Raw genomic sequence first — 14,078 nt, 5'->3', positions numbered from 1 at the left:
AAAAAGCACCTCAGAGGGCAGGGGGTTGACAAAGCTAATAGTATTATCAGTAAGAAAGAAAAAAACCAGCTCTTTAAAACGTTCAAAAAAATAAAATCTGCAACAAACTAAAAACAGATTAAAACATACTTCGACCTTCTCCAAGTCTGGTTAGACTTTACTAAAGGATAAATGTTTTTAGTAGGCGCCAAAATTGAGTACAGCAAAGGTATCAGTAGGCAGGGAGTTCCAAAGTGTTCTGCCACACTAAAAGATTGATTTCTCATAAATATAGAACAGGTGTTGTATGGAGCCTATAACAGTCCCAGTTCCGCAGATTGAAGCAGTCGAGTGGGGTGGTATTCTTAATTAATTAATTTTGTATACTGCCCTGCATACCGTATACTGTAATTTTTGTATACTGTATACAGGATTCAGGGCAGTTCACAACATCTTGCAGGGAAACTGGTCCCAGGTTGTTAATGGCTTTGTATACTAACAATAATGCCTTGAACTTGACCTGGCAGCAGATCAGAAACCAGCACAGATCTCTGGGCAAGTGTTCTATACTGACAAGGTCTCGCTCCTGTCAGTAACCGTGTTTTAGCGTTTTGCACTAACCTCAGCTTCCTGGTCAAGTACAAGGGAAGCCCCACAAAGGGCACATTGCAGTAATCTAGCCAATGCATGAACTACCATGGTCAGTCTTTCCCAATCCAGGAATGGTTGCAGCTGTTGAACCAATTGCACTTCTGCGCTTGAGAGGAACCCTTCCTTAGCCAACAGAAGAATTTTCTTAAGTCCATTCACAGTGTGGGGGCTGGCTGTGAGACTTACGAGGTGGGAAGGGGAGAGTTTATCCAGCCTGCAAATGCGCCCATCAATAGTGGTCGTTGCCACCTGTGGCAAGATGATGCCAATTCCTACCTGCCCCTTGTACCTCCTCCTGGCGTCGCCTGCTTTTTCCCTCACCCCTCTTCTCTTGGACCACACAGAATGAACAAAGCCCCCACAGCCGGCTATGAGTCTGACGTCGGCAGCAAGACCACCCACCACTTTGTCTACCCCGAGAGCTACAAGGAGCTGGGCGAGAATGTCAGCATGATAGTCATCCCGTTCAAGACCCTGGACCTTCGCTGGGTCGTCAGCGCTCTCACCACAGGGACCATCAACCAGTAAGTGGCCGTGTCTGCTCTGTTCTAGGAGGCCATGAGAAGTTGGGCGAGTTCTATTGGATAAGATCTAGGAGTCTTTGTAGACCACTCATGTTGGTTCATGGGGGACGCGGGTGGCGCTGTGGGTTAAACCACAGAGCCTAGGACTTGCCGATCAGAAGGTTGGCGGTTCGAATCCCCGCGACAGAGTGAGCTCCCGTTGCTCGGTCCCTGCTCCTGCCAACCTAGCAGTTCGAAAGCACGTGAAAGTGCAAGTAGATAAATAGGTACCACTCTGGCGGGAAGGTAAACGGTGTTTCTGTGCACTGCTCTGGTTCGCCAGAAGCGGCTTAGTCATGCTGGCCACATGACCTGGAAGCTGTACACCGGCTCCCTCGGCCAATAAAGCAAGATGAGCGCCACAACCCCAGAGTCGTCTGCGACTGGACCTAATGGTCAGGGGTCCCTTTACCTTTACAATGTTGGGTCAACAGTGTGATGCAGCAGCAAAAAAAGCAAATGCTGTTCTAGGCTGTACCAACAGAAGTATAGTATCTAGATCAAGGGACGTAATAGTGAGCCCACATCTTGATCCAGCAGATCTCTTCATATGATCTCACAGAATAGAAGAACCACAGAACTGTAGTTGGAGGGGACTCCAAGAGTCATCTAGTCTAACCCTGCCCAATGCAGGAATCTCAACTAAAGCACCCATGACAGATAACCGTCCAACCTTTACTTACAAACCTGCAAGGAGAGTCCATCACCTGAGGGAGTCCATTTTACTGTTGAGCAGCTCTTACTTTCAGAAACTTCTTCCTGGTGTTTAGTCTTGTCACTTGAAGCCATGGGTTCGAGTCCTACCCTCCAGAGCAGGAGAAAATAAGCTTGCTTCATCTTCCATGCGACAGCCCTTGAGATATAATAATAATAATAATAATAATAATAATAATAATAATAATAATAATAATAATAATAAATTTATTGATGCCAGAGCCGGGCTCAGGGCGGCTAACACCAATAATATAAAATCACAGTAAAAACATAATAGTGGGGAAAGAGAGGGAGAAAAACAAAACAAAACCCAATTTAAAATACAGGTTAAAATGCAATTTAAAATGCAGCCTCATTTTAAAATAGCTGATAAATCAAGACCATAAGGGGAGAGAAACATAAGGGTCAGACCGAGTCCAAACCAAAGGCCAGGCGGAACAGCTGTCAAGATGTCAAGTACCGCTGGGCCCTTGTGACAGAGCGTTCCACCACGTCGGGGCCAGTGTTGAAAAGGCCCTGGCTGAAACCAATCTAACCTCCTTGAGGCTCGGGACCTCCAAAGTGTTGTTATTTGTGGACCTTAAGGTCCTCCGCGGGGCATACCAGGAGAGGCGGTCCCGTAGGTACGTGGGTGCTAGGCCGCATAGGGCTTTAAAGGTCAAAACCAGCACCTTAAACCTGACCCTGTACTCCACCGGGAGCCAGTGCAGTTGGTAAAGCACTGGATGAATGTGATCCCGCTGTTGTATCTCCTCTCAGTCTCCTGAGGTTTGGTTTGCAGACCCTTGATCCTCTTGGTTGCCCTCATCTGCACACGTTCCAGCTTGTCAACATCCTAAATTGTGGTGCTGAGAACTGGACTCCAGGTGTGGTCTGACCAAGGCAGAATAAGAGTGGGACCATTACTTCCCTTGATCTGAAAACTAGACTTCTGTCGATCCAGCCTAAAGTAGCATTAGCTGTTTTTGCTGCTGCATCACAACGTTGGCTTATGTTAAGCTTGTGGTCAGAGATTCTTCCGTTGCGATTCCTGCATTGCAGCAGGTTGGGCTAACCAACTCTTCAGTTCTTCCCAACTCTACAGTTCTATGATTCTATACCTGGCTGATGCAGGCTATTAGAAGGTGTTCAATCTTGCCCTCCAACACCCACCTGACATTTATTCTTACGTGCCTCCTTCCTGTTCCATTTATTGCGTCTGGAAGTTGCCGCCGATCAGATCAGGCAGGTTCCTGAAGTTAGTGTCTGGATGATGGTTATTATTATAAGCCACGGCAGCCCACCGAGTTCCTGCCAGGAAATTAAAAACACAAGGAGCACACAATGTAGAGAGCAGGCCTTTGGCAAGCAGGAAGAAGATGGGCTCTTGATTAATGGACAGGGACTTTTTTATGAAGTGAGAGCACTTTTTCCCTGCAATGGGCCATAGAGAGCCAAAGCAGGCGCAGCTCAATTTTGAGCCTCAACTGAGACCGACAATATATGGGGGAAGCAAGCGGTCATGACCCCATAGGAAACTGGCTGGCTGTTGGGAGAACGGATTGAATGCGGAATCAGACGGGCCTTTGGCCTCATCCAGCCATTGTCGTTGGCAGTAAGAACGTTTATTTTTATTTATTGCGTTTATATCTCGCCTTTTTCTCCAAAGAGCTCAATGTTGGCATACTGTGTGATCCTCCCCCCATCTCATTTAATCCACACAACAACCCTGCGAGGCAGTGACTGGCTCAAGGTCACCCACGGGGCATCATTACCTGAGTGGGGATTTGAGACCTGTCCCACTGAACATAAGGAGAGCATGCTGGATCAGGCCAATGTCCCATCTTGTCCAGCATCCTGCTCTCACAGTGGCCAGCCAGATCATAGAATCCTAGAGTTGGAAGAGACCACAAGGGCCATCGAGTCCAACCCCCTGCCAAGCAGGAAACACCATCAGAGCACTCCTGACATATGGTTGTCAAGCCTCTGCTTAAAGACCTCCAAAGTAGGAGACTCCACCACACTCCTTGGCAGCAAATTCCACTGTCGAACAGCTCTTACTGTCAGGAAGTTCTTCCTAATGTTTAGGTGGAATCTTCTTTCTTGTAGTTTGGATCCATTGCTCCGTGTCCGCTTCTCTGGAGCAGCAGAAAACAACCTTTCTCCCTCCTCTATGTGACATCCTTTTATATATTTGAACATGGCTATCATATCACCCCTTAACCTCCTCTTCTCCAGGCTAAACATGCCCAGCTCCCTTAGCCGTTCCTCATAAGGCATCATTTCCAGGCCTTTGACCATTTTGGTTGCCCTCCTCTGGACACGTTTCAGTTTGTCAGTGTCCTTCTTGAATTGTGGTGCCTGTTGTCAGGTGTGTGTGCAGGAGCCAGGCCCTGTGACCAATAGGACTTTGCAGGACTGGGGCCTTCCTAAGTTTGTTCTGAAGAGGCAAGGCACGGCCACACAAGTGAGGCCAGTTGGTAACTCACAGCACCTGGTGGCAAGAGCTAGGAAGGGTTATAAGATCAGCATTTCCCTTCAGCTCTTTGCCACAGCAACATGCTTCATGCCTTGCTGCGTTTGGCTTCTTTCTTCCTGATCCTTGAACCTTGGCTTCTTGACTCCCTGCTTCTTGATCCTCGGACCCTTGACTTCGTGACTCCTTGCTTCCTGACCCTTGGACCCTTGGCTTCCTGAATCCTGGCTTCTGGGCCCCCGTTCCTGCTCCCATCCCGCCATCTTGCCCCCGGTCCTGACGTCCCCTGCCGGGACTTTGATTGCCCGTGAACCGGACCGTGACACCTGTGGAAAACCAGTAAGCAGGACCAGAAATGCAGCAGCAAAAAAAGCTTATGCTCTTCTGGAATCTCAGCTAAAGCATCCATGACAGATGGCCACCCAACCTCTGCTTAAAAACCTCCAAGGAAGTAGATTCCACCACCTCTCGTTGGGGTCTATTCCACTGTCGAACTGCCCTTAACTGTCAGAAAGCATTTCTGTGTGTTTAGATGGAATCTCCTTGAAGCCATTGGTTCACGCCCTACCCTCCAGAGCAGGAGAAAACAAGCATGCTCCCTCTTCCACGTGACAGCCCTTGAGATATTTGAAGATGGCTATCATATCTCCACTAACATGAGTTTGACCAAACTGCAGGAGACAGTGGAAGACAGGAGTGCCTGGTGTGCTCTGGTCCATGGGGTCACAAAGAGTCGGACACGACTAAATGACTAAACAACAACAACAACAAATCATAACTCCTCTAAGTCTCCTCTTTTCCAGGTTAAACATACCCAGCTCCTTAAACCGTTCCTCATAAGGCTTGGTTTCCAGACCCTTGATCATCTTGGTCACCCTCCTCTGCACACGTTCCAGCTTGTCAACATCCTTCTTAAATTGTGGCACCCAGAACTGGACAGTTCTGCAGGTGTGGTGTGACCAAGGAAGAATAGAGTGGGACTATCCTTTCCCTACCAGGGACGCGGGTGGCGCTGTGGGTTAAACCACAGAGCCTAGGACTTGCCGATCAGAAGGTCAGCGGTTCGAATCCCCGTGACGGGGTGAGCTCCCGTTGCTCGGTCCCTGCTCCTGCCAACCTAGCAGTTTGAAAGCTCATCGAAGTGCAAGTAGATAAATAGGGACCGCTCTGGCGGGAAGGTAAATGGCATTTCCGTGTGCTGCTCTGGTTTGCCAGAAGCGGCTTAGTCATGCTGGCCACATGACCCGGAAGCTGTACCCCAGCTCCCTCGGCCAGTAAAGCGAAATGAGTGCCGCAACCCCAGAGTCGTCTGCGACTGGACCTAATGGTCAGGGGTCCCTTTACCTTTACTTTATCCTTTCCCTTGATCTGGACGCTAGACTTCTGTTGATACAGCCTAGAATAGCATTCACCTTTTTTTGATGCTGTATCACACTGTTGACTCCTGTTAAACATGTGGTCCACCAAGACCCCTAGATCCTGTTCACATGTACCATTAGTAAGTCGTCCATAGCCTACTAGCCAGGATAAGAATAACGTATCTGATCCCCCTTGCAATATAGATGTTCTCTTTCAATACACACAGATTTCATCATAGTAACGGTGCCTCTTTTTGCTAAACAGAACTAGGAAATGAGAGAGGAAAATCGTTAAATAGAAACGGATATGCAAAGTTGTGGCTTTGCATACTGAGATACAATGTGCTGCGTGGCACTTCCTCTATTTTTCCCTCCCCCTCTCTATTGTGCCTTATTTATTTTTGGGGGGGTGGAGGAGAAGGGGTCAGGGTTCCTTTGATCTCGCTGTCCGTGAAAAGCAAGCAGCAGGAAGCAAGGCAACGTGAATGTCTGCTGTAGTGCGATGGTGCAAAGGCTAAAGAAATTTAGGCAGCTTACAGTGTAACAGAATCAAAGCAAACTTCCTGGACAGGATAAGCACAAACCGAAGCGTTCATCAAAGGTTTCACGTTCCAGGGTTTTATTTGGGAATTGACAAAAGCCTCTGTTCTTATTAGCCGAGTTTAAGGGAATGGATTAGTCTCCCTTTGGTAAAGAAATGGATTTTAGCAACGGCTTCATCCAAACCAGAATGCCACATATATGGCAGGGAATTCTTTTCTGTAAAAACAAAATAAAAAATATGTATGTGTCTTTAAAAAAAAAGTGGGTTTCACAGCAGCTATTTACTTTTTCTGAGGATGAAAGAGCTTTTTCCTTGATCCACAGCAAACCTGAGTGTTCTGTCGTGCAGACGGGACAGACAGAACATTGGTTGGGGAAAGGGAGAGCATTCTGTTGACTGACAGCTGTGAGGAGTAGAGGGAGTGAGTGAACATTCCATGACATCACAGTAGCTTAGCCATTCAGGAACAGGGCATGTGGAGAGACATGGAGCTGCCAGTCTTTGCTCGCCTAAGGTTTAATGCCCTTTCTGTGTTTAACTTTTGGCAAATTGACTATGGGCTGGAGGGAAATAAAACAGTTATGCTAGCAGAAGTCCTGCTAGCACAAGTGGGGCTTTTTCTTGTGTACTGCACCCATGTGCCCCAGATCAGCTCTGGTGGGCAAGGGGTCAAGAGAACCCCAGGACAGCACATGGGGGAGTAGGGTGTGCCGTTTTAGGGAATTAAACTTAACTTTTGCAAATTTATTCAGTGAGGAGTTTTTAAATTTGTGTGTTTTTTGGTGTGAGGAATTCAAATCTGTAATTATTTTTGTGATTGGACAACATTTAGCTTGGTAAGTCTGCATTTGATGAAGAAGCACTGCTTTAGGAAAACCAAAGAATTTTAATTTTGCCTTCTGAAAATGTCAGGTAATGCTAAATAATAATAATAATAATAATAATAATAATAATAATAATAATAATAATAAATATAATAATAAATATAATATTGATATATAATGTAACTACAGGTACTTGGAAATAATTTTTAATGATTTCTATGCCATTTTACACACATTTTACTTACCAGGCCAAACTAAATCATATTAATTGAACCAAAATATCTTTTGAATTCCCAAGTCACACTTTTTAGCATCCCCTCATTTTTTGGAATTTGAAAGTTGACAAATTCAACAGGCCCTAATGGGAGTTTGCTCCATCTTCCAAGCAGAAATGCACTGTGGCGGAATAGCGATCTGAATTCTTCCCTATATTTTGCAAACCTACAACCTTGGCATTTTAATTTAGTGTGTCATTCATAAATGACATAGATGCCAAGACTTTGGATTTAGAAGTAAGGGTGGATGTTTTACTATTTTTTAATTTTTTTTTACTGCGTGCTGCACAGGGTGTACCTTGCTTTTACTGACTCACGTATATCTTTTCTTTGACAGCACATATATTCCAGTGCCACGCAAAATCAAAGTCAACAAAGGCAAGGTGAGTTATTGCTCTGATCTGGCCACAAAGTTCTTCCGTACGTAAGCATGGGCTACATTCAGATGATCCTTCAAACCGTAGAATTGTAGAATCAGAAAAGACCGGCCCTTCAATGCAGGAATTTTTGCCCAGCGTAGGACTCGAACCCACAACCGTGAGATTAAGAGTCTTGTGCTCTACCAGCTGAGCTGTCCAGCTGGCTAACCATAGATGGAACTTCTCTAAGATTTGCAGTGCTCACTTACAAAGTTAGCTCTATTTTGTGTACACTTGAAAATGTTGGCAGCATTAAGATAAATTCAGCAGTATAAATAAGTTTTGATGGATGCAGTAATGGAATGCTGAAGGGTTTGGTTTATATAAAATAGGCAGGGATTTACGTCATGCAAAATGAACCATGGAAGGAGAGGAAGGGAAGTCATTGATATTTTGAGGTTGTTTAAATGAATATTCTAAATTGTAACACAACACAACAAAACACAAAGTTAATTCCATTTATGCATCACTTCCAGGGAAACACCTTGAAGCAACTGAGCAATAAAAGTATCAGCAGTAGAAAACTTATATAGAATAATTTCTTATATCAAAATGATTTCAAATCCAGTATGGATACAAAGTGGGATTAAAAGCCCCGGTTTAAAGGCTTGTTAAAAAAGGAAGCTTTTCAGTAGTGGTGGTGCTTATTTGATATGCAGCAGGAAGAAATTCCACAAGACAGATGACATCCCACCAAAGGTCCGATTTCTACACCACAAAGAACTCATAATCCACCTGCTTTCAGCAGCCAGAAGCATCATAGCCAGACACTGGAGAGAACTGCCAGGAGTAAGCACAGACCAGTAGTACAAAATATTATGGGAAACAGCCTTACTAGAAAAATTAACCAGTAAACTGAAACTGACATGGGGACAAATAGAAGAAGATGCCTTCACCGCCGGTATGGCTCCCTTTTATCACACACACAGCCCCACAAGACAACGACAAAAATCCACCAACGGCATACAAATCAATATGGCTGACCTGATCCAAAACACCCACCCACCCCCACTCAAACATTAAAACAAAGACCACCACAGCCAACCACAAATGAACAACCACACCCTAGGCCAACCCCAACCTCTCTCACCACCAAAGGAACACAAGTGAACAGCACAGAACCTGCACAAGCAACGCTGACACCAAACCCTACATATATTAAGTAAAATAGAAACATCGTCACCCGACCCCACCCTCACCCATCTTCTTCCCCTCTCCACCTCTTTCCCCCTTTTCTTCCTAATGTCTCAACAAATCAAACTGATTTGTAAAAATGTTACATGGGGGGAAACTAGAGAGAAAGACATTGCACACACTTTTGTAAATCAAGAAAATCTTTAATATATAAAAAAAGAAGGAAGATGGGAGCAGATGGTACCTGCAGTGATCAGTAGGGTATACAAGGGGTCAGACGATCTTTTAGGTATCTTATACCCAAAGGCACCCAGAAAATGTGTGTTTTAGTATAAAGTTGATCTGGAAGTGTGTTGCTGGCATCTGTCTGTCTCCCTGGAATGCAGACCTGGTCTCCTCATTCAGCCCTGACACTGAGGTTCAGCTCCAAGGGCCTTCTGGCAGTTCCCTCATTGCGAGAAGTGAGGTTACAGGGAACCAGGCAGAGGGCCTTCTCAGTAGTGGCACCTGCCCTGTGGAACGCCCTCCAAGCAGATGTCAAGGAAATGAACAACTATCTGACTTTTAGAAGACACCTGAAGGCAGCCCTGTTTGCGGAAGTTTTGATGTTTTATCATGTTTTAAATATTCTGTTGGGAGCCGCCCAGAGTGGCTGGGGAAACCCAGCCAGATGGGCAGAGTATAAATAACAAATTATTATTATGGAGGTCCTGGGTTGCTCAGGCGACAAGACACCCCCCCCCCCCGGCAGCATTGCTGATATGGTCCAAAGAAAAGCAGAGCAAGACTTTTGGCAGCAGCTTGGCTGCAGGACTTGCAAGAAGGAGGCATACAAGGTGCCATCCAGCCATCTTAGGGACTCCATTCTGGATTTATGTATGGTTTACCCTAGAGCTTTTTCTTTTTTCCCCCTTTTTTAATAATATTTTATTGAGTTTTAACAAGAGAAAAGATTACAAAAGACATAACAACAAACAATAAAAAATATACACCAGAAAAACCCCAAAACCAAAAATTCCGCATAAAAGCAGAAACAAAAAAGAAAAAGAAGAAAAAATACAGGTAAAAATCCCTCCCTTCAATTTCTATCATTCTTTTACTTATTTTCCTGACTTCCTCTCACCTCCCTCTTTGTATTCCATTCAAAAATTTATTCAGCAAATTCGTACCCTCATATCTTACCCTTAATTATATGTCCTCATATAATATTACTTCATATTTTCATTTATAATCAAACCATTCTTCCAGATTCTAATTTCTCCTTATTACCCTAGAGCTTTCTCTTCTCCCGAAGGCAGCACAGGTTTAGGAGCTTTCCTTCTCCTGGATGGGCTACCTTCCCAGGTGGATGAACCCCACCTGCCCCTCACTTCTCTCTACAGCACATGCAGGAAACCCCTTCTTGACCATTGGACCCACTATTGGTCTCGTCCTCTGTATCCACTGAAGCCTGTCTTCACATGCAGGGGAAGTCCTTAACTCACCGAGGGTTTGAGACCCATCAGGTGCACTCACTGGGTTTAGCCAGTCAGTCAAGTCCATTACCAGGGGTCTGAACATTGACATAAAATACATATTTTGCAATCGCATGTTTAGTTGCCTTATACTGAGTCGAGACTATAATAATAATTTATACCCTGCCCATCTGGCTGGGCTTCCTCAGCCACTCTGGACGGCTTCCAACAAAATATTAAAATACTGTAATACATCAAGCATGGAAAGCTTCCCTAAACAGGGCTGCCTTCAGATGTTTTCTGAAAGTCTGGTAGTGGTTGTTCTCTTTGACATCTGAAGGGAGGGCATTCCACAGGGCGGGCGCCACTACCGAGAAGGCCCTCTGCCTGGTTCCCTGTAACCTCACTTTTTGCAGTGGGGGAACCGCCAGAAGGCCCTCAGCGCTGGACCTCAGTGTCCAGGTGGAACGATGGGAGTGGAGACGCTCCTCCTGGACCGAGGCTGTTTAGGGCTTTAAAGGTCAGCACCAACACTTTGAATTGTAATTGGAAACGTACTGGGAGCCATCTAGCTTAGTATTGTCTACACTGACTGGCAGCTGCTCTCTGTGTTTTTGTTTTGTGTTTCCTTAAAAGGGACATTCCCTGCTCTACGTAGGGATGCTGAGAATTGAGCTCTGGGCATTCTTCAAACAAAGCAGATGCCGTCCTACTGAGCCCCAGCCCCGGTACCTACTTTGCAATGAAACATTTAACAAAATGCATTTTAAAGGAGGATTTTTGCACAGGATTTTTTTTTTTAATATCTCAGGCGACTGTAGAAATTTGGTGAAATTGATTTATGAATGAACACATGTAAAAGGGAGGGAAAAACATAGAACAAAAATTTACAGATCCCTCCATCCTTACTACAAACCCCATATCATGTCAGGGGGAATGAGCCAAAGTTTCAAAGGCGGCTTGCAAAGTGATGTGGCTCACCTGTAACTGTAAGAAGCAGCAGGAACCAAGCTAGCAGTTCAGTGGCGTCGCTGCATCTCCACTTACTGGTGGTGATGGGAACTGCACATCTAGCATTTCCTTGAACTGTTCGTTTATTGCAGAGCTTTCCAAACTGTGTCGTGACACGTTAGTGTGTCGGCTGCAGTGTGTAGGTGTGTCGCACGAACGTTCGTGGAAGGGGGTCAGTTGAACCTCTGGTTTGCTAGTAAAACTGAATTCCTGTGTCACGAAATGATGCATGTCTAAAAAGTGTGTCCCCCAACATGAAAAGTTTGGAAAGCTCTGGTTTATTGCCTGGGGCAAATAGGAGTTGGAGGCAAAGACCAATAGCATTTGGAGGACTGCAGGGGCCACTCATGTTCTAAATGTTCTGACCCATCCTGGTTTTTACAAGATAAGGCAGGTGAATAAATACACAAATTCTGATTTTGAAATCCCACCTTTTACTGCAATTTTGCACTTGGATTCAGCGACTTCTAACCTTATCCAATTTCATATCTGTTCTTAGCGACCTTTTTTGCATCCGTGTTGTATCTGCAACCAAACTAACAAGGCCTGTTGATTCATTCTGTGCAGATTCTGATTTATCACCCCTTCTTCATAAAATACGTTTATGATAACTGGCTACATCATCATGGGAGATACCCCTCAACAGGCTTCCTGTCGGTTATATTTGCTCTTCACATCTGCGATGAGGTACGTGCAATGCTAGGGCTCCCTGTAGACATCATGGGAAACTGTGGTTTGCCACTATGCCTGGTCAAGAGGGAGAACGAAAGCTTCCACTTTCTAAACCAACTACAGATCCCTGGAGAGCTTGTGAGCATTGCAGACACCATAGAAACACCGCTTCTAATAGGGCCACTTTATTCTGCACATAATTCACATCCTCAGTGAGGTGTGAATATGGGCTAATTCTCCAAGTTCAGATGTAACCAAGTTCAGGTAACTGAGCAAAAATGAAAGCGTCTAGCCTCCTCCTCACAGAACAGATGGGAGTGAACAAGGCTCACTAACTTCATTTAAACAAACCACAGTTGCCGGATTCAGAGGTCACAAGGAACTGTGGTTAGTTTTAAATCAAAAGCAGAGGCTTTCAAACTCCTCTTTTGGCATGGAAAAGAAAATGAGAGAGAGGAGGGACCGTATTTTTCCAAATAATAAACTACCGGAGCAGACCTGTCCCTCACAACCCCTGCGGTGAGGGTAAAAATAGATGCTGAGTGTCAGTTCTGGGTTATTCAGGTACACGGGTGGCGCTGTGGTGTAAACCACTGAGCCTCTTGGGCTTGCCGATCAGAAGGTCGGTGGTTCAAATCCCTGCGACGGGGTGAGCTCCCATTGCTCCGTCGCAGCTCCTGCCAACCCATCAGTTTGAAAGCACGCCAGTGCAAGTAGATAAATAGGTACTGCTGTGGTGGGAAGGTAAACGGCATTTCCATGTACTCTGGTTTCCATCACGGTGTCCCGTTGCACCAGAAGCGGTTTAGTCATGCTGGCCACATGACCCGGAAAGCTGTCTGTGGACAAACGCTGGCTCCCTCGGCCGGAAAGCGAGATGAGCGCCGCAACCCCATAATTGCCTTTGACTGGACTTAACCATCCAGGGGTCCTTTAACTTGTTCAGGCACAGTGGTACTTCGGGTTAAGACCTTAATTCGTTCTGGACATCCGTTCTTAACCGGAAACTGTTCTTAACCTGAGGTCCCACTTTAGCTAATGGGGCCTCCTGCTGTCGCCACTGCACGATTTCTGTTCTCATCCTGAAGCAAAGTTCTTAACCCGAGGTACTATTTCTGGGTTAGCAGAGTCTGTAACCTGAAGTGTCTGTAACCCAAGGTACCACTTTACATGACTTCAACCCAATTCATTCATTCTTCTCCCACACGCACAATTATTATTGTGTGGTGAGCAGATTGGAGATATGTTGGGAAGCTCAACCTCTGCAGATGGGCTCCTTCTCTGCTTGGGGAAGGTGATGAAGCTGGGGTTTAGAAGGAGATGGAAGAAGGGTCAAGAATTTCGTTCCTGCTCTCCCCACATCACATGAGCTTGCAGAGGGCTTCCATCTATGGAAATTGGGAAAGAGGTTAAATACTATATAAGATACAGGTGGTCACCAACTTGGATGGCTTGATAAGAGGACAAATTTGTGGAGGACAAAGCTATCAATACCTCTGAAAATTAGTTTCTGGGAAGTGGGGAGGGGCTCCTGTGCTCAGTTCAGCTTGCGAGCTTCCCTTAGACTCAACTGGTAGAACACTTTGAGAACAGGATGCTGGACGTAGATGGGCCTCTGGCCTGAAAATAATAATAATTTATTATTTATACCCCGCCCATCTGGCTGGGTCTCCCCAGCCACCCTGGGTGGCTTCCAAGAAAGTATTAAAATACAGTGGTCTGTTAAACATTAAAAGCTTCCCTGAACAGGGCTGCCTTCAGATGTCTTCTAAAAGTCTAGTAGTTCTTCTCTTTGACATCTGGTGGGAGAGTGTTCCACAGGGCGGGTGCCACCACCGAGAAGGCCCTCTGCCTGGTTCCCTGTAGCTTTGCTTCTCACAGTGAGGGAACCGCCAGAAGGCCCTCAGCACTGGACCTCAGTGTCTGGGCAGAACGATTGGGGTGGAGACGTTCCTTTAGGTATACTGGGCCGAGGCCGTTTAGAGCTTTAAAGCAGCGCACTTGCTACATTGAAGGCCGAGACTT

At 45.6% G+C, this 14,078-nt stretch overlaps 1 protein-coding gene across 1 annotated transcript in view; it reads left to right on the top strand.

Annotated features, from left to right (window-relative positions):
- Positions 1 to 14,078, top strand: part of ST3GAL1 (ST3 beta-galactoside alpha-2,3-sialyltransferase 1) — a 44,935-nt gene that overhangs the window by 25,649 nt on the left and 5,208 nt on the right. Inside the window, exons 4-6 of the mRNA XM_081204985.1 lie at positions 975 to 1,154; positions 7,701 to 7,746; positions 11,949 to 12,068. Coding sequence (XP_081061111.1) covers positions 975 to 1,154; positions 7,701 to 7,746; positions 11,949 to 12,068 — 346 coding nt within the window. The remainder of the gene's footprint in view (positions 1 to 974; positions 1,155 to 7,700; positions 7,747 to 11,948; positions 12,069 to 14,078) is intronic.

The sequence above is a fragment of the Podarcis bocagei genome, assembly GCF_964188305.1.
Source record: "Podarcis bocagei genome assembly, chromosome: 8".
Taxonomy (NCBI): Eukaryota; Metazoa; Chordata; class Lepidosauria; order Squamata; family Lacertidae; genus Podarcis; species Podarcis bocagei.
This window is presented reverse-complemented; position numbering and strand designations above follow the sequence as displayed.